Raw genomic sequence first — 26,959 nt, forward strand, 5'->3', positions numbered from 1 at the left:
TATATAATAGCGTTATGTTCATCTGCAGGAAAATATCGTAAATTTAGGTTATGATTGAAAACGTTGTTTGTAATACATGTATATCATCAACAAACACGCCATTTTGTAAAATTAACAATAAAAAATGTATAGTTTAATGTATTGTCAGTTACATTATGTAAAACAAAGTTTAAAATGGTCAGTCAGCAGGTAAAAATAGGAATAACTTGACATTTTGCCATAATCTTGTGTTCAATTTTGTATTTTATAATGAAAAAATCAATAAATTAAGCCAAATGAGCAGCGATTTTTTTCTATAAATATAAATCAAAATGTATTGGTAACGCTCAATTCTTAAAGTGTATAAAGCTATATATCTGATGTAAAAATTATTGTTTGAATTTTAAAAAAGGATACTTCCAAAATGCCTGTATGAAATAAATGTGGTAATTTATTGCCTTAACTAAAAGCAAATGATACAAGTACAAAATTATTTCTAAACGTATAAAACCCTACTTAAAATAGCAAAGTTATTTTGTTCCGGAATTTACGTACATTATCCATGTGTATTAAATAACAGACACATTCTATGTTAAAACTTTTTCAGGAATCAACCATAAATATAATGGGACCAATATCAGTTTACTGTTGATAAATTTTATTAAAATATTTCATAAGATATAAATTTATACTTTTTAAAAAGAGTGGGGCAGTCTTTTTTTTTTATTTAGGCAGTTTTTATAATTATCATACACATTTTTTCATTCATTCGCCATTATAACAGCCAATATTTTGGAAAAATAGTACCGATTCAAGTCAATATGACAGAAAAAAATGAGCATATTGCCACGTTAAGATGAAAGAAAACAAACTAACTCAATAAATCACAGCATTCACTTGTTTACATGTTTTAAACAGAAATGCCGTAACTGTTCTCTGTGTGTTTACTCATATAAGAAATAAAACTGATATTTGCATGATTTGATATTATTGATACAATTTTAAAAATGTACCTACCTACCTATCCTCTTCATGCCAACTGGCACATAAGGCTGAATCACTATCCTGATAGTGGGTTTGTGTCTGGTTTGCAGTTTCCGTAACTAAAGTTGTTTTTACAGGGTGGAGCAGTTAACACCACGCCTAACCTCCACACTGTTGGGCCGGATTTTCTTTCAGGGTTGTCCTTCCCGTAGATGACTGTAGTTCCCACTACGATGAGGTCCATCTCCCCAGATTTTCTGTTTGGATTTTCTTCCATAGCCTTTGACTTTCCCAAGTCACCCACAAGGCAGTGGGCTATTTGACCCATAGTTGGGGTAAGGATGATGAGTGCTAGGGCATATCCACACGCCGGTGGGCCTACACACTGCATCTCTGTGGCCCTTTCTGCTCCGAGATCTCCTTCAATTTAGCCTGAGACACTAGGCCTCAGTTACCGTGCATTTCCACTAGGAGGTATTGAAGGAGTCTTGGTAGTGTAGAGGCTATGTACTGGCAGGAAAAGATTTACGCACTCGACTCTCCCTTTCACCTACAAGTAGGTTAGCCAGCGACAACAAAGATCTAGAGACGTTCGATCCAAGCCGTACTAGACGCATATCACTACCCTGTGGTGTTACCACCACCAATGCACAAAAAAATGTAACATTACGTAAATAAATCGCATTTTGAAATTCAATACCCTCGATCTTATATATACATATACTTCAGTAGTGAAAAAAGACCGTTTAAACATTTTGAAGTTTTGAGATAACATGCTTAAATTTTATTTAAGTAAATAACCCAAACAAATGCATTTTACATACAACAATTGATTTGTAATACTTAGGTATGCACAGTTGGAAGAAAAGCCAATAAATTTCCTTGATCTATGTACGGAAGCACAGAGGAGACATAGTGGTTTTCGTGGCCACCACGAAATTAAACAAAAATCACGATAATTTATTCGTACCCAAGAGATAATTCACAAATACAAATCGTGAGATTATCTCGTCACTACGAGTTAGTTAACTAAACACCATCATACAAATCAAGTCTGCCATATTCTCTCGTAGCCACGAGTAAGGATTTTTTGTTTGTTTTTATTTCTATTTTTCTTATTTACATGCGTAAATCTTAACATTTCTTAGTTAATTTAGTCATTTCGTATATAACTCAATTAAATGTGGATTAACATTAAACTAAGAAAGCGCCTGCTGATTGATTTATATACTCAATTTAATGTAGATTAACATGAAACTGATGCTTCATTTATACACGAAATAAAGAGGTAAATTTACATTACTCTAAGAACGCATGCACTGAACAAAGTCTGTTATGAATACGTGACTGATGGCCATTATGTACCTCATTTTAAACGCCAGCGTTGATTGATTGATTGATAAAATCTATTGTGTCAAAATGTCTGTGACGTAATACCACATTGATCATGATAAAGAATAGATATTTGTAAAATTCCCTGTACCTTACATTTTATTGTTTATATATATATGATATAACCTTATTTGTGAAGAATTACCAATATCATAAGTTTAAACAAATACATGTAACAGTCTAATTTGTTGATAAAGGAAGGAAATTAGAAATGTATTTTCTGAAAAAGTCTTCGCCATATCTTTACTTATAAATTATACATGTATGTATTTTTTAAACTTATTTATAATTTATGTAATAAATTGTTGTGTATATGTTACAAATTCTTGGATATTTAAAAATTGCGTTGGAAGGAAAGTGATGTACGTGTATATAATTTCTGTTAACTTTAAATTCGGTGGTGACTAAGGACCACGGCATTTATGATTAAGCCACATTGAATTTACCTGAGCCCATTTCAGCCACCACATCATTCCTTGGCAGGTTGTCAAGCAGTTTCCTTACTTTCACTTTCGCAAGGAACTTAAAAATTCTGTACATGCTAGAGCAGAGGAACAGTTTGAATGACAGAATAAAGGATTTCATGATCATTAACAACGAAAGTGACCTGCACGGTCCGGGAACCGAACCCGGGTCACCCGATTCACAGCCCAACATATTATACTTATTGAGCTATTCGGGCGGCATTTAACTGTAAGTTACATCCTTATTTACACTACATAGGATCTTTAAGTGTATTAAACCTGAAGTAAAGCATAAACATCTATAATTTCTTTGTCAAGTTCACGATGGTACTTATTTTAGGACATGGACATGTTTGTCTGTTTGTTTTTTTGTTTGACTGGGTTTTACGTCACACCGACACAGTATAGGTCATAATTATGGCGATGTTCCAGCTTGAATGGTAGAGGAAGACATCAAGTGCCCTTCCGTGCATTATTTGAGTAGAACCACCGACGTTCCGTAAGCTAGATGGTTAGCTTCCTCACGTGAAAGAATCCAAAGTCCCTGTCGGGATTCGAACCCACAGCGGTGAGGGGTAAGTGGTTTGAAGTCAACGACCTTAACCACTCGCCTGATTAAACACAATATCAAATATTTGTGTATAAAGATACATTTTCTGAACTATTTTTTTAAAGCTGTAACACAATTAAGCAATAAGAAACCCTACCGGATGTTAATTGTAAGTCACGGCGCGATTCAAAATGTATAGAAGAGTGTTTTATCAAACTACTGTGTTGAATACCTTGCCAAACTCACATCTCCACCTTGCGTTCATTTTATGACAACTTTATAGTACATTGAGTCAATTAGGAATAACACATCGAAACTAAATAATGATAATAAAAAATACTGTTTGAAGTGCCGGATGTCAAGTCAGTTCATATTCAAGCTCATTAAAAACAGGAAAACAAATCACAGCTCGACATTAAAAGGGACAAAACAAAAAAACCAACAACAACAAAACAAAACAACATTAGCAACAAACAAGGAAAAAATCGAATGTAACGCTGAATGTTGTGCTGAATGGTGAGCCGGCTTCACGTCCCAGCTCGGTGGAAAAAAAAGAAAAGAAACAAACAAAAACCCGAATGTCAATCTAAATGTTGTGCTGAATGTCGAGCCAGGATTACTCCACATTTTAAGAGATTAATGTATTTATGTTGATAATATGTATAATTATCATATTCACATTGTAAAAGCTTGCCCATTTTCTCCTTGTGACTGAGGGGTTGCTCTTACTGGTTAATCAAGGCATCAGAATTGCAGCCACCGTTTAACCCTGCTTGATCGTAAGAGGCGAAGAAATGGGTTCAAATTATTGGAGTATATGCATCTCTTAGCTCCAGTAGGTGTTTGTAACACCCAAGGTTAGCCAAATCGTCTTTCCTGTTTCGGCGCCATGTGACATTAACTGTGTTGGTGCGACGTAAAACCAAACAAAACAAAAGCTCGCTCATTCTCGTTATTTCATTCACTCTTTCAAGAATTGCAAACTTCGATTTTTTTTCATTTTAACTATCATGCACTTTTAATTTTGATATTTCCAAGTTCATGATTTCATGTTTTTTATTCTTTTATACAAATGTATTAAGACAATTCTTTTATAGTACCAGAAGATAAATTCTGTATCCGCTTGCAATGGAATTCTTCAGAAAACTTATTGGCAAGAAATTACAACGAAGGGTTATTTGTCTTCAGCGATTGGCCAATGCAATAAAAAGGTATGTATTATATACAATATTTATTGGCCCATTAAAATTGGTTGAGGTAATAAAAGGAATTGTTATTGGTTTTTAATATGTATTTAATAAAGTTACTACATTGCTCATTTAAATTTAGCATTTTAAAATTGGCCCTAAATTGAGACCATGAAACGATCCCGATCCTTAATGTATTTTAAGGAAATTTGGCACAACTATCACGCGTGTGTGTACTATAGTATTTGAATTTATTTAAACTTAACATGGACGAGTCCTCCAAATTACTAATTTAAGTCATTTTAGAATTTAAGGATAGTGCAAGATACAGATACAGAAAGATGCATCTCATATCATAAAGTCTCATCCGAAAGACTGTTTTGTTTAGTTAGTTCGCCAGAATCGAACCCACAATGTCTAGATTTCTAGTCACAAGCTTTCATCGATTGAGCTACGCGGGCTGGTAGTGACCGCATGAGCTTTTAAAATCGTTGGCTGTCGATCGCCACAGTTCATTCAAATGAAATCTAAATGAAATCTAATTAAAATCAACAACAACAACAAAACAACTCCTCTGGAACTGCAAATGGTAAAGCTTCGGACCAAGAGAAAGACTCCATAAGTGACATTCGTTTTAAGCATTGGGACAGAATTGTCTTAATTTTGTTCGTAAGATATTCACTTTGATTTTTGATAATGTAATGTATTAAAATCATTATTTTATGGACGAGGAGTTATGCTCAAGTCCGAAAAAATAAAGAAATAAATATTTTGTTCTGTTCTTAATTTTCGGCTTCTGTCTTGCTTCGTCGACTATTGGGAGGTGATTTTCATGTTTCTCTGCCTTTCTTTAAGGCATTTGGTACTTTTAGTATGACCATTAGATTTTCTTTTTATAAGTATTTATATGATCATTTATGTCCTTTATTTATTTGCAACTACTGAAAAAAATACAATCCTTAGAATTTCGCATGGCGAGGATTTATTTTATTTACTCTGTCACGTGTTACAGGAACATGATCGATGCACTATTTTAAGCGGTTTTAACTCCCGAGCTGATTGTCCCAATGCGGTGTTATTCTGTGTTTCTGTAGATGTTTCAAAGTTTCAAAGTTTTATTCAACATTCCATTAGGCTAAAAAGCTCATGAGGATAAACATAGCACAAATATCTACATACAACGAACAGTGCATGAACTTAACAAAAAGCAATGTGACACCCATACATTCCCAAAAAGAATCTATATGGGAGGAGGTAACATATATTAACTTGTATTTAATTCAATATAAAAGAAATGTAATTATATACATATAATGACTGCACGTATAAATCATTTTACATCTTAACATATTGCTCTGTAATATATATACATCATTATTTTTTCTATCCTACCTTACACGAAAATGAAATGCAAGGTAATGATATATATCCTTTCATAATACAGGTTAAAAAATAATTTTACCAATAAACATCTTCTAACCTTTAGAAAAATGCGAAAACAAAGGTTATAAGACAAAGGTAAATAATCTTACATGAATAATTTTTACAAACATTAATTATATTCTACCATGTGTATATTAAATTCATTTTCTTTATTAGTTACTGAAAAAATATTCATTTCTGAGTATGAAAGCCTTGTGAATAAATAACCCTAATTTTTGTACAACTTTTTTGTCTTCAGATTTTAACAATTCAATAAACTTTATCATATTTGGGCGTTTCCAGAACTTTTTATTAATATATTGTTTTCTTAGATTGATAAATAAGGGACATTCCATGATAAAATGATACTCATCTTCCAGGGAATTACAAACACTACATTTTCTTTCATTAACTGGGTTCTGATTTTCCTGCTTCTATGTTTAATCTATGAGATGATACTCTTAATCTGGTCATTGATTGACAAAATTTGTTAACATTGAAATATTCTAGATAGGGCTGAAATTGAAAAACAAGCTATGTTTCTCTATAATAAAGCTCTGCTCGATTCATTAATTCTACAATAACAATTTTTCAAAATTGATCATTTATTCTTTTTTTTACAAAATATAAAAAAAAACAAGTTTGCCAACACTTTGCTGTAGCCAAGCATCAAAGAACCCAAAAGTACATAGTAATTCTTTTATTGATGAACACCAGTTTACTCTATTTGGAAAATTCTCATAATCATTCTTTAACATATGATAACTCTATGAACATATTTGTTTTCATGTGAATGAATAATTTTTATCCAAAATTTGATAATATTTAAAAAATGTGTACATTTTAAGCTTGTTCTACCTAATTCCCCGTATACAAAATCATTACCTAATTCCCCGTATACAAAATCATTTTGTGTTGTTTTCTTTACCGCTAAGATTCTTTTACAAAACTGAAGGTGAATTCTTTCAATTGCCACATTATTAGTAAAACCACAAACTTCGCTGCAGTAATTTAAAATAGGGGTAACAAGTTTGTCAAATAAATCCAATTTATGTTTAGGAGATATAAAAGTGAATTTATACAAATATCTATTTAATCTAAATATCGCTTTTTGTGCTTGACCTGCTAATGTATCTTGTGCTGTTGAAAGTGATCCACCAAATGTAAACACTATACCTAAATACGAAAATTTATTTACAATTTCTACTTGCTCATCAGAACTCTAAATTTCTTGGTAAATTACCGCCCTTTTTGAAAATCATTACTTTAGTTTTTGAAACATTAACTTTCATCTTCCAAGTTTTACAATAATCATTTAGTAGATTCATACACTTTTGTAATTCTTCAGCTGAATTTGCAAATATAACAATGTCATCAGCATATAACAATAAAAATATCTTAAACATATTAACATCAATACCATTTTCTCCATTTTGCAGAAAATGTCTTCTATATCATTCATAAATAATGAAAATAAAAAAGGAGATAAACATTATCCCTGTCTAACGCCTAATGTACATGTGAATTCATCACTTAACTCATTTAAATATTTAGCTCTTGACTTAACAGACTTATACATAGACATAATAATATCTAAAATTCTACCCCTGATTCCTAATTTAATCATTTTATACCATAAGTTATCTCTTGTAACATAATCAAAAGCTTTGCTAAAATCTACAAACAATGTATACAGTTTTTTACCTTGATTTAATACATGATTTATTAACCCACTCAAAACAAAAAGATTATCAGTAGTACTCATATTAGAACGAAATCCAGCTTGGGCTTCGACATACACATTATATTTTTCCGCCCAACATTTTAGTCTGTTATTTAAAATACGAGTAAAGAGTTTACCCAAACAACTAAGTAATGTAACACCTCTATAATTATCTACATTATTAATACTGCCCTTTTTATGCAAATGAATAACATAACCTTGAGACCATTTTTCTGGAAAATATCCTAATTCAAAAATTTTATTGAATAAAATAGATAACACAGGAGCAAGTATTTCATTTCTTTACCAGCAATAAAAAAAATCGTTTAAAATAAGATCCGGACCACCCGATCTATTATTTTTAAGTTGTTTTATTCCTAAATAAATTTCATCTATTGAAATGATGGCATTTAATTCTTCGAACATAATTTTAAACTCATTATCACAATATCTTTCATTAAAATATAAAATATCTTCGTCAGGATTAAAAAATACATCATTTGGATTATTAACAGCTTTAAAATAATTCTCAAAAGACGATAATTGTATATTTGATCTTTTTATACCTGCAGACTCTTTCAACATAGACCAATAACAGACGTGCATTTTTAAATCTGTTATCTAAAAGCTTACATGTTTTCTCCTTATCATAATTGTATCTGTTCTTTCTCAAACATGATTTATATTCTTTTCTAGCAGTTACCATATTTTCTCTATTCTCATCCGAATGAAATAATATATATTCATTAAGAGAATGTAAAAATTTATTTCTCTTTTCATAACACTCTTCATTAAACCATGGACTATCATTCTCACAATTATAAACAATCTCGTCTGATTGTGGTTTTAATTTCTTTTTTAGAATAGGTGATGCTACTTTATCTAATATATTTTCAAAATTAGTAAGACAATTATCAATACTATCATACGTACAACAATTTAAAATTTCATTTGACAACAAATCAATACTTTGTGATACTTCATTCACCGTAGGGAACGTGTTACAGTATCGCGTTTTTCGGTTACAGTATATAATTTTCAAGATGGAGGATTATTGGTTGGGAGGACAGGTAGGTGATTTTTATTCCGGTCCATACTACAAGTAGTTTAGTTTCTAAAAGATGTTTTTGTGCTTTGCTTGTAAGGAACAGCATCCGGTATCTAGTCATATATTTCTTCAGACTCTGCACCGCACATTTATCGCTATATTGTCTCATAAATATGCAGATTTGACAGTTTGAAAATTTGAATCGAGAGACCAACGCATTTTTCTCCAATTACGACATTATTTATGCATGCCTAGAAAAAGTAAATCTGCAAAACGTTAGTCCTTTATGTTAGGAAACGTTTATAAAAGTAAATGACAAGTTGAACCTATTTTCCTGTTCGTTAAATGCGTTTGAAAAAATAAACCATGTTACAGTATAGACCGAGGTGATTTGTGCAGGGTTACAGCATAGACCTAGCGATTTTATCCGATTTTGTTACAGTTTATACTCAGATTTCGGTTACAGTTTAGACTTCGATATTTTCTATATATACTAGGTAAAATGTATGAATGTTACATAGACTTTTAAATCTCTGTGAGCTTATTGGTCCTATGGCTATTCGTCTGTATGTCGTACACATGTGTGTTCAATCTCATCGGCTCTGTAACTACTTGACTAAATGTGATGAAATTTACATGACTTTCTACCAATTAGTTGTTCAAATGGTTTCGGTTGCAATCGGGGATACGAAAACCCAAAACATAGATTTTGAAAAAAGGCAATGTTTAAAGACCCTTCTCGTCTCGAACCAAAAGCATTCAAATCAAATCATGATCATGGCGTCATTTGGAATCATTTTTATGTTTTTTTGTTGAAGTTACGATTGTTTTGTCAATATTAAATTAAAAGTCGTTTTTTTTTCTTATTTCAGACATTCTGTATAGCAGTTTTCATGTTTCTGAAAAAGAAAATAATATTGAAATAATATTGAAAGTTATAGGGTATAAATTAAGGTCAGACAATTACAATATCTTCTCTAGTGAGCCTGATGGAGAAACATAAAAGTGGCAGAGTCGGGATAAGGCCGTCGACTTCAAATTATCTTTCACTTACTGCTGTAGTTGAAATTCAATCATGACAGACTTTGGATTCTTTGTATGTGAGGAATCTATCAAGCTAATTTACGGAAGGTCGGTGGTTGTAGTCAGGTGCCCGCTCGTGTCTAAAATGTTTCACAAAGGGTATCTGGGGTCTTTCTATACACTAAAGAGGAATGTTTTCACATGACCTCAGTGTCGTTGAAACTTAAAATCCAAGAAAACCAAACGTAACAAACCCTTTTAAATACTTACAAAATACATTATGGTAGATGGAAATTCCAACTTAAAATAAAATTTAAGGTTGAAATATTGCTCACTTAAATACTGTTTAATCATTCTTAGGGTATTGCCTGCTTGTTAATTGTGTCTTTGACAGCTTATCTATGGTATGCAAGCTTCAAAACCTCCGATCCCCTCTCAAAATTTCATTTTATTTAGTTTCACTCATTGTATTCTCGTTTAGGGCACACGAAATTTTTAACATGGGGGTAATATGCCGCTTTTCATAGAATCGCAATAACGTGACACATTGAAGGTTCCATGATAACCGCCATATGGACACATCCACAGATGTTAAAAAAGTGTACCAGTTCATGTTTAATGTGAATTCTGCTGAAGCCGGTGCTAGGAGACGTGGACGGTAGCTTGCAGTTACCACTATCGTCCATGAACAGGTTTAATCAAACTGATCCTGCAACATTTTCATGTTTTCCGTGTTGGACTTCTGTTAAGGATTCTTTTTTCTCTATTTTATTACTAATAGGCATTATTATAATGTGTAATGAAATCAAGCAATAATCTTACTTCTCTCAAGGCAATTCGATAACAGTTACTGTTGTTGTCGTGAAAACAGTCCTTAATTAGGACATTACATATTCTGCAAAAAGTCTCAATCTGAAACTTAAAGTAAGAAAAATAGCAAACTATAACTTTTCTGCTGAAGAAAAAAAGTAATACAACCTTTCAAGAATGTATTAAATAGAAAGGTATGAGTTATTTGATAAAAATAATGGATACACGAACCTTGTTTGAAATTTGGCAAGTATCTAAACTGTAACCGAAATCTGGGTATAAACTGTAACAAAATTGAATCAAAGTCGCTAGGTCTATGCTGTAACCCTTCAAAATTAACCTCGCTCTATACTGTAACATTGTTTATTTTTCAAACGCATTTAACCAACAGTAAAATAGGTTCAACTGGTCATTTACTTTTATAAACGTTTCTAAACACAAAGGACTAACGTTTTGTAGATTTACTTTATCTAGGCATGCTTAAATAATGTCGGAATGGGGAATAAATGCGTTGGTCTCTCGGTTCAAATTTTTAAACCTTCAAATCTGCACATTTATGAGACAATATAGAGATAAATCTGCGGTGCAGGGTCTGAAGAAATATATGACTAGATACCGGATTCTGTTCCTTACAAGCAAAGCACAAAAACATCTTTTAGAAACTAAACTACTAGTAGTATGGACCTGAATAAAAATCACCTACATCTCTTTCCATAAATAATCATCCATCTTGAAAATTCTATACTGTAACCGAAAAACGCGATACTGTAACACGTTCCCTACGGTGTCATTATCACTCAAACTATCAATAAATTCCATTTTCAAACTATTTTTCCATATGTATTTTGATTCAACAAAATTTTGTACTTGATTGTGTATTTTAACATTCTGTAATGTACAAATTCTATTAAATTTAAAGCAACATGATAAAATACAGTGATCCGATAAAATATTTGGATCATCAACTTTGAAACTGTCAATTAACGTAAACATTTCTTTCCTGCATAATACATAATCTATCAAACTGCAACCCCGATGATTAACAAATGTATATTTGCCTAAATTTAAATCTTCATCTATTCGACCATTTAAAATTCTTAAACCAGTCTGTCGGCAAAAATCTAATAATAGCCGTACATTATTATTAACATGACCTTGATCTTGAGACGACCGCGGCATTTCTGTATCCACTATATAATCTTCTGGTAGCATAGTCATGTGATCGCATATGTCACGTGACACGTAGTCGGGAAGGGTAGATGTTCGCGAGTTAAAATCACCAAATAAGGCCAAATAGCAATCATTTTCACAGTTATTTTCTCCATATAAGAATCTACTACGGAATCTAATAATCGATCAAAAATACAGTTTTCAACTACCGATTGTCGGCTGCTGTCGTCGGGCAAAACGTAACATAACCCGACCAAAAGATCTTTTTCAATACAGAGTTTTTCAGCAGAAATTTTGATCCATATAATATCATCTTGATCGACTTGTAAATAACAACGTGTTTTCAGATACAAGATAGTCTTTTACATAAATGATCTCACCCCCGGAATTGCGTTTACATGTACTCTTAGTCAGAGTTCTGTTTAAAACGTAATGCTCAAACCCTTCAAATATCTGAAAATTCATTTGTCCAAGTTTCTGTAAACATAATAATGTCATTTTCTTTAAAGATATTTATTAATAACTCTGATTTTAATTTATTTATTCTTTTTGTAACTAGACCTTGCACGTTTAAAAGTACACAGCGCAAAGCGCACCTCCTCCAGTTCATCCTATAAATTTTTAGACACATGACCTTGCTCAACTGACAATGGGTTTTCCACCTGTCTATTATTAGCATTGGTGGGTTTTAACTTCTATTATTAGATACTCCTCTATATGGACTTGCTGACACTGATCAACGCATGTTTTTCTGTATGTGTCGAGCCATTTTTGTGCACTGAATTCAAGGAAGTGTTTACAAAATTGTGTATCGTTACTCAAATTGCTTGGATTATTTGTCTTTTGGTGTTTGTCAGTTGGAACTGAATTATCTTGTGGTAAAACAGCGGTAAGTATTTTATTTAAATATTGAGTTTCATTATTAACAACAATTGCACTCGATATTAAATTTGCTGTATCAGACAGGGATGTACTAATGGATGTGTCATTCTCATTTGAAAAAGTATTAATGAGGCATGATTCGCTGGTATGTGTTGGAGCTGAGACAAAATGTCCATTGCTGTTTTCTTGAGATAATGTAAAGCTCGAACTCGCACGGTCCCCAGTATTTGTGTTCGTATACGATTTGTGTTCTGTATTTACACCGTATAATTATTTCTGTGTTATTTAATGTGTGAGGCTGCTGATGTGATTCATAGTGCCTCAACTCAGTATCTTGCTATACAAATTGATTTGTGTCTTTGTGCACATGTGATTTTGGTACTGGAGCCTCTGCCATATTCTGTGGCGTGACGTTTTCAAATTGCGGATTGGAATGCTGCATATGTATAGGAGTGTGTGTCGAATTATCCTGAACCGGCTTGTCAGTGCTGACTTTACTTTGTCGAATGGGTTCAGACGTCTGATGTTGGTTACTGTGACCATTTTGAGCGCAAATATATTCTATATCCTGTAATCGATCTCTTCTCAGGTAGTGGTTCCAATCCGGTAATTCATCATGAATTAAGTGACCGTCCATTATCAGTTTTGCCGGATAAACGATGACAACTTTGGACCTCGGGTTTGAAGCTCTATAATGTTTAAATTTGGGCCAAAGCCTTGACCTTGCTTCCTGAATTTCTTTCGGAAAGTCATTATCTATTGAAATTCCTGTCTGAGCATATTTCAATTTACTGACCCTACTCATAATCAGCTCCACGTTTCCATAATCACGAAAGTTAGCTATGATAGGTCTTTTGCTAAAATTTTTCCCTTGGACTCTACTGCCTAATCTATGTGCTCTAGTAATATAAATATCACTTTCACGCACGACCAAGCTTCTCTCTAGGAAATCAACTAATATTCTATAGATGTATGTATTGTGAATTGTTTCATGTAGATTGTGGTCACTCTTGTTTTGACCAATCTGCTTATTTGTCTTCAATGATTAATATGCTACTTTCCCTATTTTTCAAAATTTGTTACAAACAATCCACACCCTCTTCTCCTCCTCAACCCACGGTCCTTCTCCAACACTCCTTGTCAATTTTTAGCCTATTTATTTAAGTTCCTTCAAAAATGTCATTATTGTTTTTATTATGATTTCCTTTTATTGTTATAGACAAATCATAAGGGTACGATCTTCATCGTTGAAAATTAAAGTGTTGAAATTAAATCTAAATTAGAAATAAAGAAAGATTAAAACTGTCGGTAGAACTGCGTGCTCCACTTAAAAATTAAACAAGATTCTTGATAATGAAGAACTTTCTAAGTTCAAAAAGGGCCATATTTTTGTCAAAATCTTTGTAAGGGACAGTGACCTCCTATTATGCCCTCAAAATCACCCCCATTCTCATTAGTTTTGGAGATATCAACTTGTATACAAAAACTTAACCAAAGTGTGACGCCGACGCCGGTGCCGACCTCAATGTGCAGTTTTTATATATTTATTTTCTTTAAGTTTAAAGGAATCCACCTTAATGATTTTCAAATACAGTTTATCTAATGGTTGCACGAAGTCTAGTGTTTCATCAGAGTGATATCAGCTAAGAACGGTTGAAAATGCCTCGGGCAAATTTTTTGCGTTACCTTTTGTTAATATGTGACACAATACGAATACGTTTTAAGAACGTTTTGATTTTTGTCAAATCTATAAAAAAAATCCTCTAACTAAATAAAAGAAGATAAATAAAACCAGAAAATTCAAAGAAAGACTGTATTTGAATAGGAATAAAATATAAACATGTTCTAATTTTAAAACAAAAAGGTAGCCTATCCTACTGCTTTGTCATAAATAACTGGTGTATAAAGCCTTTTAAAAATGTACAAAATTGTCAACAAAGGTCTTCCGCGTGAGTGGAATGAACAGGTTGACATTGTCTTCCTATATACTCCTTCAGCGAAGGGGTTATAGTGTGGACAACTTTGACCCCTTTTTTTGCTGAAAAGGGGTTACCTGTGATGCGTGTTAGTGGTCGCACGGTCACTTTCCTTTCTATGTCCCTGATGCGTGTATGTGGTCGCACGGTCACTTTCCTTTCTATGTCCCTGATGCGTGTATGTGGTCGCACGGTCAGAAATAAACTTTGACATGTACACATACTACCCACTGCATACTAATCATGCCACTAGGTATATTACACACTACATGCTACACATACCACTAGGTTTATTACCCACGGTAAACTACACATGTCACTAGGTTTATTACCCACGGCATAATATACAGTACCAATTACGCATGTCACTAGGTATATAAACCACTACAAACTACTCACACCACTAGGTAAAATACCCACTGCATACTAATCATGTTACTAGGAATATAACCCACTACAAACTACTCACACCTTTATGTATTATACCCACTGCATACTAATCATGTCACTAGGTATAATACCCACTACTTGCTACACATGCCATTATGCTACTAGGTATATTACCTACTGCATACTACACGAGCCATTATGCCACTAGGTATATTACCTACTGCATACTACACACGCTGAATACTACACAAGTCACTAGGTATATTACAAACTACACTCACTACTAGGTATATTACCTACTGCACACACCACTAGTTATATTACATACTGCACACACCACTAGGTATATTACCCACTACAAACTACACACACACCACTAGGTATATTACCTACAGCATGCTACACACGTCACTAGGTATATTAACAACTACAAACTACACACACTACTAGGTATATTACCTACTTCATACTACACATACAACTAGGTATATTACCCACTACAAACTACACACACACCACTAGGTATATTACCTACAGCATACTACACACGTCACTAGGTATATTAACAACTACAAACTACACACACTACTAGGTATATTACCTACTTCATACTACACATGCCACTAGGTATATTACCCACTACAAACTAAACACACAGCACTAGGTATATTACCCACTGCATACTAATCATGCTACTAGGTATATTACCCACTACTTGCTACACATGCTATTATGCCATTAGGCATTAGGTATATTACCATCTGCATACTACACACACTACTAGGTATATTACCTACTAAATACTATACACGCCACTAGGTATATAACCTACTGAATACTACACACGCCAATAGGTATATTACCTACTGAATGCTACAGACGCCAATATGTATATTACCTACTGAATACTACACACGCCACTAGGTATATAACCTACTGAATACTACACACGCCACTACAAAATGTAGGTGTATTACCTACTGAATACTACACACGCCAATAGGAGTATTACTACTACACACGCCACTAGGTGTATAACCTACTGAATACTACACACGCCACTAGATGTATTACCTACTACACACGCCACTAGGTATATTACCTACTGAATACTACACACGCCACTAGGTGTATTACCTACTGAATACTACACACGCCAATAGGTGTATAACCTACTACACACGCCACTACACACGCCAATAGGTGTATTACCTACTACACACGCCACTAGGTATATAACCTACTGAATACTACACACGCCACTAGATGTATTACCTACTACACACGCCACTAGGTATATTACCTACTGAATACTACACACGCCGTAAGGTGTATTACCTACTGAATACTACACACGCCACTATGTATATTACCTACTGCATACTATACACGCCTTTGCACACTACTAGATATATTTGTTAATCATTGCACAGTACACATGTAACCAGAAGTATTACCCTCAGCATACTATTCACGCCATTAGGAACATTCCCAAATTATATGGACTTTTCACAGGCCCATAATCAATGAATCATCTGCCTTTAGGAAATTCACAGTATCTCTTGTTGTTCAGCTTCTGTCATTATCCTTTTGGAATAGAGTGACATTGGCACTATTTCGAAACATTGGGATGAAGTGACTCTCAAGAATGTACCATTGGACATTCAAATTCCCAACGATCATGAAGAGACGTATACGATAACCATGCGAAATGCCTCCCAAGACCATGATCGAACCTCCGTCCAACCCCTCCCCAACCCCCCTTACACCCCCCCCCAAAAAAAGAGCCCTTAGTTTATTTCCACTCTGGTCTGACACACTTGTTTGCCCAGTCGACAGCAATTTCCATTCGCTTATAACTTCATTCATCACATTTTTTTCTCCACAACATATTTCTAAGGCCTAGGTGTACATATATTTGTAAATATTTCAAGGTTTCAAGCTACAAACTTTCTCTACTCAAGAGTATAAAACCATTTTTACACGAGAAACTACATTTTTGCCATGCCCAAACTGCAGTCCATTTGTTAACACGAGACTCACCATTCCGAACCCACAATGAGGCAATTTGTTTCCAGGTCTCAAAACTGGAGGCAACCAAGCCATCTCACCATATATACGATAGATGTGTATTTATAAGTAACACCAATACGTAACAATTTCTTCAGTAGAAAGTCGTATACCTTGCTAATATATATGTATCCGATAAAATCAATCCCATTTTCAAGAAAATTTATGGTGGGCTTCATCAAATTTTCGGAAAATAACCCGTACTCGGCATACCGTAATTTATAACATGTTTCCTTTAATGCCACATTCAATTATTCAGAACACGTGTTAAATATATAAGAAAGTAACCTAGTTTAAAAGAAATAATCATAAAAATTGAAGACAATGCTTATTCCAAGAAGTGTTCGAATTCCATTTTCCCAGAATTAAAGGTGTATTCTAGGGTTATACATTGAAACATCTCTATCAATGTTTGTAAATTATTTAAATTCACTGATTAATTTCTGATTTATTTCTGAACCTATCAATGCCAAAAATGTATTCGGTTTGAGTAAGTTGCCAGCAATAAAATATTGTCTAAAATCGCCATGAAAATAATTATTGGCCAATCGCAGTAACCATCTGACACAAAACTTATTACAACAAGCAAATTCGTTGAATTTATATCCCCCGCCGAGTACTGGTTATTATTAACACAACAACTGAAGACATAAGGCTTTATTAATATATTAATCATGGCATTAACTGTAATATTCTTTGAACTTGAAGCCTTGTACCTTCAAACAAGAAGAAGTTTTCACTATATACATATAAGGTAAATCTATGACCCCCTGGAGTGGGGCCAATTTTGACCCCAGGGCTATAGGTTATATCATATACCAAATATCAAAGCTCTAGGCCTTGTACTTTCAGACAAGATTTTTTTATTTTGCATTTTTGAAACTCCTTTTCTGGCCCTGTGACCTACTTATGCAACAGACCGGAACCATTTGATCAACTTTTGCAGGGGACCACCATAAGATGTTGAAAATTGCAAACATTTTCTAAGTCAAGGGCAATAACTCTAAAAATACTAAATAAATCCAGACGAAAATACCCAGGTGCACAACTACACATGCTGATCAACATTCCTGTAAAGTATCATGACTTTAGGTCAAATACTTTTTGAGTTACATGCGACACAAGTTGAAAAATTGCAAAATTTTACTAAGTCAAGGGCAATAACTCTAAAAATAGTAAAAATATCCGGACGAAAATACCCAGGTGCACAACTACACATGCTGATCAACATTCCTGTAAAGTATCATGACTCTAGGTCAAATACTTTTTGAGTTACATGCAACACAAGTTGAAAATTGCAAAATTTTACTAAGTCAAGGGCAATAACTCTAAAAATACTAAAAATGTCCAACAGAAAATACCCAGGTGCACAACTTCACATGCTGATCAACATTCCCATAAAGTTTCTTTGAATTCCAGCCATTAGTTGCAGAGAACTACTCCGGAAACGAAATTCGGACGTTTTACTAAGTCAAGGGCAATAACTCTAAAAATACTAAAAATATACAGACAAAAATACCTAGGTGCACAACTTCACATGCTGATCAACATTCCCATAAAGTTTCGTTGAATTCCAGCCATTAGTTGCAGAGAACTACTCCGGAAACGAAATTCGGACGTTTACTAAGTCAAGGGCAATAACTCTAAAAATACTAAAAATATCCAGACGAAAATACCTAGGTGCACAACTTCACATGTTGATCAACATTCCCATAAAGTTTCGTTGAATTCCAGCCATTAGTTGCAGAGAACTACTCCGGAAACGAAATTCGGACGGACGGATGGACGGACGGACGGACAGACGGACGGAAGGACGGACGGACAACGCCAAAACTATATCCCCCTCCCGATTCCATCGGCGGGGGATAATAATAAATACAATTGTGATTCTATCCATTGATGAAAATTTAGTGTTGTATTCCCAATAAAACGACATGTCTGGAAATGTGCATGTGCGTCAAATTAAAACTACATTTTCAATTAACAATTAACATACTCGTTAATTAAAAGTGAAAGTAAAAATATGTACATTTAATATAAATGGAAAACCTTTGTCTTTTTCTAATTTTGACCGATATCTAGTTACAATCACTTTCGTATTTCAATATTTTTTCCTGTGAACACTTAAAATAGTCCATATACGTACATAGGAAATGACTATTTATCTAATTTCCTACCATTCAACAATTGAAAACTGTTACAATTACATGTATGTACTTTTACTGTTTACATTCAGGATGTTAAGAACCCATTGCACGTTCTTCACGATTTTCTCGTGATTTTAGATTATTAAAGTACTATTAAATCAAGGATATACATTCCGGTCTAAGGTAGGTCGTTAGTTTATTCTGCGAAAATGTAGCATAAGCATGATATTATGTCTGTGCGTGTATTATTGTCTGTTTTATTTTAATAATTTATCATCTTATGATCGGTCACATAACCGACATTGATTTTGAATTTTCTTTTCTTTTTGGAAGTGTACATGTATTTTAAGATATTAAAATCGGTTATATTTTTAGACATTTTTACGTCATATAAAAAGGACAATTTAACTGTGAAATATTTGCATGCAGTTACTGTGCAAAACTTGCTTATAACAAAAAAGTGTAAGTGACAGATTTAGATTTTCTGGTATTATTGAGGCCCGTCTTGGTTTTTATGAGACATTAAAGTAATTTGTTGGCGACGCCGGTGAGCGGCGTCGTCTTTTATGGAATGCTTCGTTTTTTTTGACCGTGGTAGGAGCTGTTATTATTAGAAGTTAATAATTAGTTTTATAGTGAGTTTTAAATATCAAGTCAACAAAATTTTTTATTATTATTAAAATCATATTCATTTCTCATAGTGTGTCAAGTTTTAATACCGCATGTTTGTAACGTCGATTTTCATTAGATAATCGTGACGTTTATATAGATTCATAAATAAAGCTGCTGTCAATTTATGAAGAAATTTATACTATATAGTGACTAGGGTTATATAACCTTGTATCAACTGTTTATAATACATGTATAAGTTACAAAGATTTTTGACAGGTAATATGGTCCTATATAAATGTTTTTGTTTTATCTTTTTTTTTTTCATTTCTTTTTTTATAAATGGTTGTTTGTACATATGACTCGAGCCTTTAGGAGGAGGTTGTATTGCGAACAACCATTTATATGTGGTCATATAACCTGTAAATAACGAATTTATCGTATCACAAACTTCCTTTTTTAGGGAAAAAGTGAAATTTCTTCATACCTGGTTATTTAACTTGTAAAATGTCTTCATTATAATGAAGTGATGTTACACATTTTTGCTTTCTATGAATAATGCTACAGCTATTTCACATACATGTAATAGGTATCATGAATAAATGTTTAAACTTACAGAATAAGATTTACAATTTTTGAACGAGCCCTTAAAGTCCTTCAATCGCGTCCATACATACGGGTGTTAAAGGAACTCAACTTAGGTCCAAAAGCCTAAAACACACAATTTGAATTTATTAAATAGATCAGGTGGGGCACTTAAAACGGAAAGATGTGCAAAAGATTATTAAGAAATATATTCTAACTAATTTGAAAATCGTATAATTGTGCTATTTTTAGCCCGATATGAGTGAGAAAGCATTGCAACGCTTTTCAATGTTGGGACATTTTGCTTAATATAAGAATAGTTATTTTGGAAAAACGGTTCAAGCAAACGATCTTAAATTTTGCACACAAGTTTTTGGTCTCGACATGCATTCAATGGAGCATCCATTTTTTTGAATATTTCAAGTCCCGTCGTGTCAAACTTCAGTGGTGTCCCTTTAAACAGTCTTTTGAAAGTTTAACCATGAACGTAAATTACACTGATATTTTGTTTTAATAAGTCCTGTGTTTTAGTTGAATAAAAATATTCTCGGTTCACTGGGTCATTTTCTTTTTTAAGGATAAATAAAAAACCACTGCAAACCAAACTGCAAACGCTGCATGAGGTCAACATTATGTAATCATTCTTTGTCGTCACATTTGCTAAACATTAGTCCTGAATTAAGCACAGATCTTATCAAAATTATATAAAGTGCACATGAGCATTTGTGTGCATATGAGATAAAGCTCGACTCCAGCCACGTGTTGTATCCTTACGCCGCAAGTTTCTATAAATAGGTAAGACACTCCGCAACTGCTTGTTATTCCGTTAAGAGGTTTAAAAATAATAGTAAAAAAATGAAAGAAAAATAGTTGCCAAAGAACCTGATAAGATTGAAAACATGACCTGATTTGATATACTGGCACTGGTGGATATAGCAAATCAAAATAGCTGATGTTGCACAAACGTATTTCTTATTTCAGACTTAATTAGAATTGCATTACTCGTGTGATTGTTAATTGTTCTTTCATTTCCATTAAGCTTTTCGGTCAATAATATGATACACATCTTTTCCTAATTTTGTTAGTTCGGTAATTTTCGCCACCAGAGTTTTTATTTGATGATACTGAGTCGACCCTCTGATCCCGATCCCGGTCCAACGCCAAAGATACTTAAATCACACATATATATAGCCATTTAATTATTTAGATAACACCGGAAAATGTATATTGTAAACAATAATCAATTCCAAGGTCGCTTCTATTTTCAAAAAATTAAAAAACAGTTAAATATTTTCAGAAATTCTATTGATTATGGGTCGAGAGTCTACAAATTTAAATAACTACAATCTTTTTTCTATGATGCATGGCAGTCGGTTCTGAATATATTATAAGTTTAATAGCTTGATTCAATTTGTTAATTGTAGGAATATCTATTAAAGTAAGTATATATTACAATTAAGCTTGTACACGGGTCCCTATGGCATTTAGTTCCCATGAGCCGCATTCTTGAAAAAAAACAACAATAAGAATTGAAAAAAGTGCGCGTGTCACCAAAATTCAAAGGCTAAAACACACGAATGCTTATTAAATGATAAAAGTACATAAAAAATTAATCTAATTTTAGGATATAAGTAGAACAAGTATTTCTTAAATAATAGGTTATTTATATATGCACTTTTGTATGCAAGCCGCTGTAAAATCTCTTTGATAAATTTCCATTATTTATCTGTTTATTTTTATTATTTTATTTCATTATTTTTTTCATTTCCTTAATTTAGTTTTTCATTGTTTGTTAATAACATACATGTACAACATAAGCGCGAAAGTTCTCCTTACTTTAAAGTCACTGATATGTCTTTGTTCGTTTGTTTATACGTGACGCAATGTTATCAAATTTGAATAACTGTACTGATAACCGACTATTGGCAATTTCGTCTATATCCCTTTCGAACTGTCTAGCGCCCTCTGGCGGTCGATAAAATGTGTTATCTTTGAGAGTCCTTATCTGGATTTATAGGCCAATCTCGAGCGCGTTTGTAAACACAAATGTCCAAATTCTGTCTCAAATTTGGAAAAGGATCAAAATGAACGCAGGCATAACAACATAAGTAAGCTTTCGCTCTCAACACTCATTCATAGATAAGAGGCGGTACACGCACGACGAAATACTCTTGCTTTAAAGTCCTTTAGACCTCATTATAGTTATATTTCATATATTCAAATTAATAACAAAACAATATTAGTATATTTTTATATGTATTAGAATATCCTTTATTTACTTTTTTTGTAAAAATAGTATCTGTTGAAAGTGGGTTAAATTTGTTTGTTTATTTATTTAGTGAGTGTCTATATTCACGTATGGATGCGTTAAAGGAACAGAATCCAGATGCGTAAGTTAAATTTTTGTTTTAAATTTTCTATTTTGACTTTCGTTTAAAGAAAATAATGATATTAAGCATGTATCTATATTTACTTTTCTACTGATACATAAGTTGCAAGCTGTGCATGACTCGATAAAAAAAGGGTTTCAAGAGTTTTTCGCAGACACTTACTTAAGCAAACGAATAGAACGCGCTTGTTAAATTTGCATGTTATTCCTTTTAATATTGAAATCGAAGGTTCAATTTACTACTTCAACGAAAACAAGTCACAATTTCTTATAGCACCTGTAAACAAACAATGATTTTCTGGCTCCCATTCGCTTATTTTAAAAAGTCCCTACCGTTCGCTTGTTTTAATCTTGCACGGTTAAAAAATACATTAATATTTATTGCATTTAATCATAGTCGAACACAATCTTACAAAAACGTTTGATTAATAGTTGTCACTATGATCGAGGAGGCGCACATTTTATTTTACGGACTCTAAAACAAAATTATTCATTGATTTCACATTTATGTATCGACATTGTATATATTTATCCATCATTATTCAAGATCAACTTTATAATAAGGGAGATTTTACACGACATTACTTAACTGAACATAACAAAATACACACTGTAAGAGACTATCCCATCTTTTGCAATGAGTGATCGAGTAAGGCAAGGGTATTATTGTAAAGATAGCTATTTCCGGTTAGACAATATTTATAGCTAATCCCTCATTCGGCGTTGATAGTGCAAAACATTGATAAAGAAATCAGGTCTATTTTTGTTACAAATAAAACATTTCAAAATATACATGTCAATTACATATAACTTAGCCTGGTCTTTACGATAAATATACCAACAAGAGTAAGGTGAAGAGTACAAGTTATTCTGGACACAATATGCATCGTCACGGACCACGGACGTGACTCGAATATTGCTTACTTTCCCTGAAAATAAAACACTACTGACCTCTTTAACACAAAACAAGAAACATAATATAAAGTCTTGACCTCGGAAAACGGCATAGTCATCAAGTTTTGCTGAAAATTGAATACGAAATTAAACTGAGATTTTAATTACGGTTACATATGAATTCATTTTATTTTTAAATTATTTCCGTCATTAATTAAAAACCTATTGATTATTATTTTGTTCTCAGACAGCTGTCTATAGCGAGCTCAAAAGACTGAATAAGATTTTTAAACGTGTTATATTATGTTTGCTAGGGCATCCACATCATTTTGAAAATGTGAAAAGTAAATGCGCCTATCGTTAGGAAACGTTATGTACTCCAAAGAAATGTAATTAGCATCGGAACAACTCGGCTATTATTCCGAAGATTGACGGAAAGGGCCGAGAAGTTGCGATAATTAATTTTTACGTAGACATTCACAACACTAACGTATGTTTCGGAGTTAGTTGAAAAAGTCCATTGGTCCATTTAACATTCAAACATCATTTCTTCGCTTAATATCATCGCTTCGCTTACAGGCGGAAAGGAACAAAGTTTACCCATAGATGCTTGCTCACGTTGGGGTTGGGGCGGGGCATGATCTGATCCCCGAGCGTCTGTGAGTTTACCAAATCAGTACAAGAATACCCTGAACCATTTACGGTCTTTATTGATAGTACGTAACCAGGTCAAGGTTGTATGTCTGATTATAAATCAAAACATATTGTGTGATACGCTGTACACAAAACTAGGGGAAGTACTTTTATTTATAGAGTAGTCAAGTAGTTTAACATCCTTTACATGAAGACTTGGTTGTAAATTGGTTTAACATTTTGGACCATCATGCCCCAGAAATGCATGAATTTTGTTATTAAATGCTTTGTTTGTTTGATGTCCTGTTTTAAGTTCTAAAAGGTTACTGATTGACCATTTATCTGCCTATGTTGGCTTTTGGCAGATGGAACATTTACAGTGATTCAGTTATTTGTTTGAAAGTCAAAATATATTACTTTGTTTACAATTTGCCACTTTCACGACAAATAATTTCACAATCAGCGCTATTTCTTTCAATTGATAACCATCTAACATGCTCTTAAACCCTTATTTTAACGTTATAAAACTAATGTTTGACCTTTATAAAGAAGGAAACATGTATTCATTTCTGAGACATAATATATGTGCCTTAATTTAAACTATGAAATTATAAATGCTGAATTTATTTGGTGTTCGCGCCGGTTTGGCCCATATTAAACTTTGTTTTAATCTATTGCCATTTCGTTACACAGGATGTCTTTAATTAATTGGACTATACATAATTATGTTGGATACAAATCGCTTGAATCAAGTATTCGTTTTCTACTAATTTTTTATCTATGTATACATTCTGTTTTAAATTGAAGTAATAAAATTAAAATAATCAGCCATCAATAGCAAGAGTCTGGTTAGACTATACTGGTATAGTCCTTGGATATACGTACCTAGGTAGCCTCTTGTACCACAATCGTTTCCTATATACATGTATTGCTTAAGGGGGACCCGGGCGTTTTCCCCTTGTTACAGCTAAAAAACGCTGAATAACTTAATAATTTCAGCTTGAATAAAACAGGAAACAGAAATGTAAAGCTTTTCGACCTATGTCTGTATAGTGTTATTCGTTTTCATGTATCTGTTTACATATTTTACAAATTGTATCTTTTACAGTAAGCTCATCACGGGTAACAGAGAGGTAAGACTGAACAACGAGAATCTCAAACGACTAACAGAGGATCATCTGTATCATATTGCCCTTAGCAACGTTCAACATGATCTCAGGCAACTGTTCGGCGATGTCAAGGTATTAGACCATGCCAAGAGAATAGGGCGACTTCGATCACCTACCGTGGTATCCCTAGTAAAACTAAACGTTCGCCGAACTTTCTTCCAGTTTGGTTTGACTAAAGTTACGTTCGGTTACCGCGGCCATTCTTCTGGTTCAAAAATGGCGCCATACAACACGTAAACGGAAGTACATCCGATTCCAGACATGCACAATTCATCTTTCATAACCAGACTAAAGTCCGTGATCGAAGTCGCTCTTAGATTTAGCTGATTCTTATCCTTAACTTTTTTACTAAGACTACAACCATGTTTACTTTGTACTGATTCATTTACAAAGCGAACTCCTAATAAATTAAAAGTCACAAACTAAGATGTGTGTCCCATATATTCTAGGTTTTTGTAATCGTATTTTCCCGAGATAAAAGACTTAACTAATTGACGTGCATGTACATGTAGTGATTCTAAATATTTGATAAATGCAAATTATTCTATAATAGTCTTTAACACCCATTCGCTGTTTTTTTCAACATGACCGTCCTTTAATGGTCGCTTTAGTATCCAGTATACCCTATATTGAACTACTGTGTACTACTTTAAGCCATGAACAACAAGAGTATCTGAAAAATAGATGCTTCTTTCGAAAAGCAAATTAAGTGACGTTTATTGAAATATCTTATCAAGTCAAATTTTCGTTTCCTCTCTCTGGTTTGGATATAGATGTTGAACAAATAGGCTATTAAACTGTTCAGTACAAATTGAAGGATATATCTTGACCCGTAAACCGCCTGAAAAAAAGCATTTTGGATCGTATTATCACGCTAAATTGAGTCATTGCTTAAATTGATAAAATCAGTGACAGTCTATTTATTGAAAATAGTATGAATTGAAACAGTCTGTGAACTTACAAGGTGGTTATTTTCCATATTATAGAATATTACTGATAAACTGCCTATATTTAATACCTATTTTATAACGTCTTTTTCAGTTCGTATGTTTTGGGGGTCAATCATCTCGTATGGAAAAATTCGCCAGTTTTATTTCAAAAGAGCTTGGTCTAGAAGATAACGGACCGCCGAAGAATTACGCAGGAAACACGGATCGCTATGCCGTATACAAGGCCGGGCCTGTACTATCTGTTAGCGTAAGTCACGTGATTTTCACGTGATTAAGTCTTGTGAAAATCTTACCTTGAAAGTTTTATCTTGGACTAAACAAATAGTTTGAATAGGTCTTTGTAAATAAACGCTTTAGGAATAATTTGCTGATTTTTGTTTACAATGGTGATAGTAAATGATTCATTTCCTGTTTTAGACGAGAAATCGGTCATTTAACTTAAAGCACAAATCATTTTGAAATGAAATTGTTAAACGAAAGAGAAAGGAATATACTCAAATGAATAGGTCATTA

General features: G+C 33.2%; 1 protein-coding gene across 1 annotated transcript; it reads left to right on the forward strand.

The window, feature by feature from the left end:
• Positions 1-2,587: 2,587 nt before the first annotated feature.
• LOC132759582 (uridine phosphorylase 1-like) lies at positions 2,588-26,732 on the forward strand. The gene is made up of 5 exons (XM_060751395.1): positions 2,588-3,048; positions 4,467-4,580; positions 22,751-22,801; positions 25,436-25,568; positions 26,538-26,732. The coding sequence occupies exons 2-5, from the start codon at positions 4,498-4,500 to the stop codon at positions 26,715-26,717; spliced, it is 447 nt and encodes a 148-aa protein (XP_060607378.1). The 5' UTR covers positions 2,588-3,048; positions 4,467-4,497; the 3' UTR covers positions 26,718-26,732.
• The last annotated feature ends 227 nt before the right edge of the window (positions 26,733-26,959 follow it).

The sequence above is a fragment of the Ruditapes philippinarum genome, unplaced genomic scaffold (assembly GCF_026571515.1).
Source record: "Ruditapes philippinarum isolate M1 unplaced genomic scaffold, ASM2657151v2 ctg5290_1_1_1_1, whole genome shotgun sequence".
Lineage (NCBI taxonomy): Eukaryota > Metazoa > Mollusca > Bivalvia > Venerida > Veneridae > Ruditapes > Ruditapes philippinarum.

Coding starts and splice junctions, on each gene's coding strand:
- LOC132759582 (XM_060751395.1), top strand. CDS start 4,498: ATGGAATTCTTCAGAAAACTTATTGGCAAGAAATTACAACGAAGGGTT. Junction 4,581..22,750: donor TTGGCCAATGCAATAAAAAG/GTATGTATTATA, acceptor TTATTTATTTAG/TGAGTGTCTATATTCACGTA. Junction 25,569..26,537: donor AACTGTTCGGCGATGTCAAG/GTATTAGACCAT, acceptor CGTCTTTTTCAG/TTCGTATGTTTTGGGGGTCA.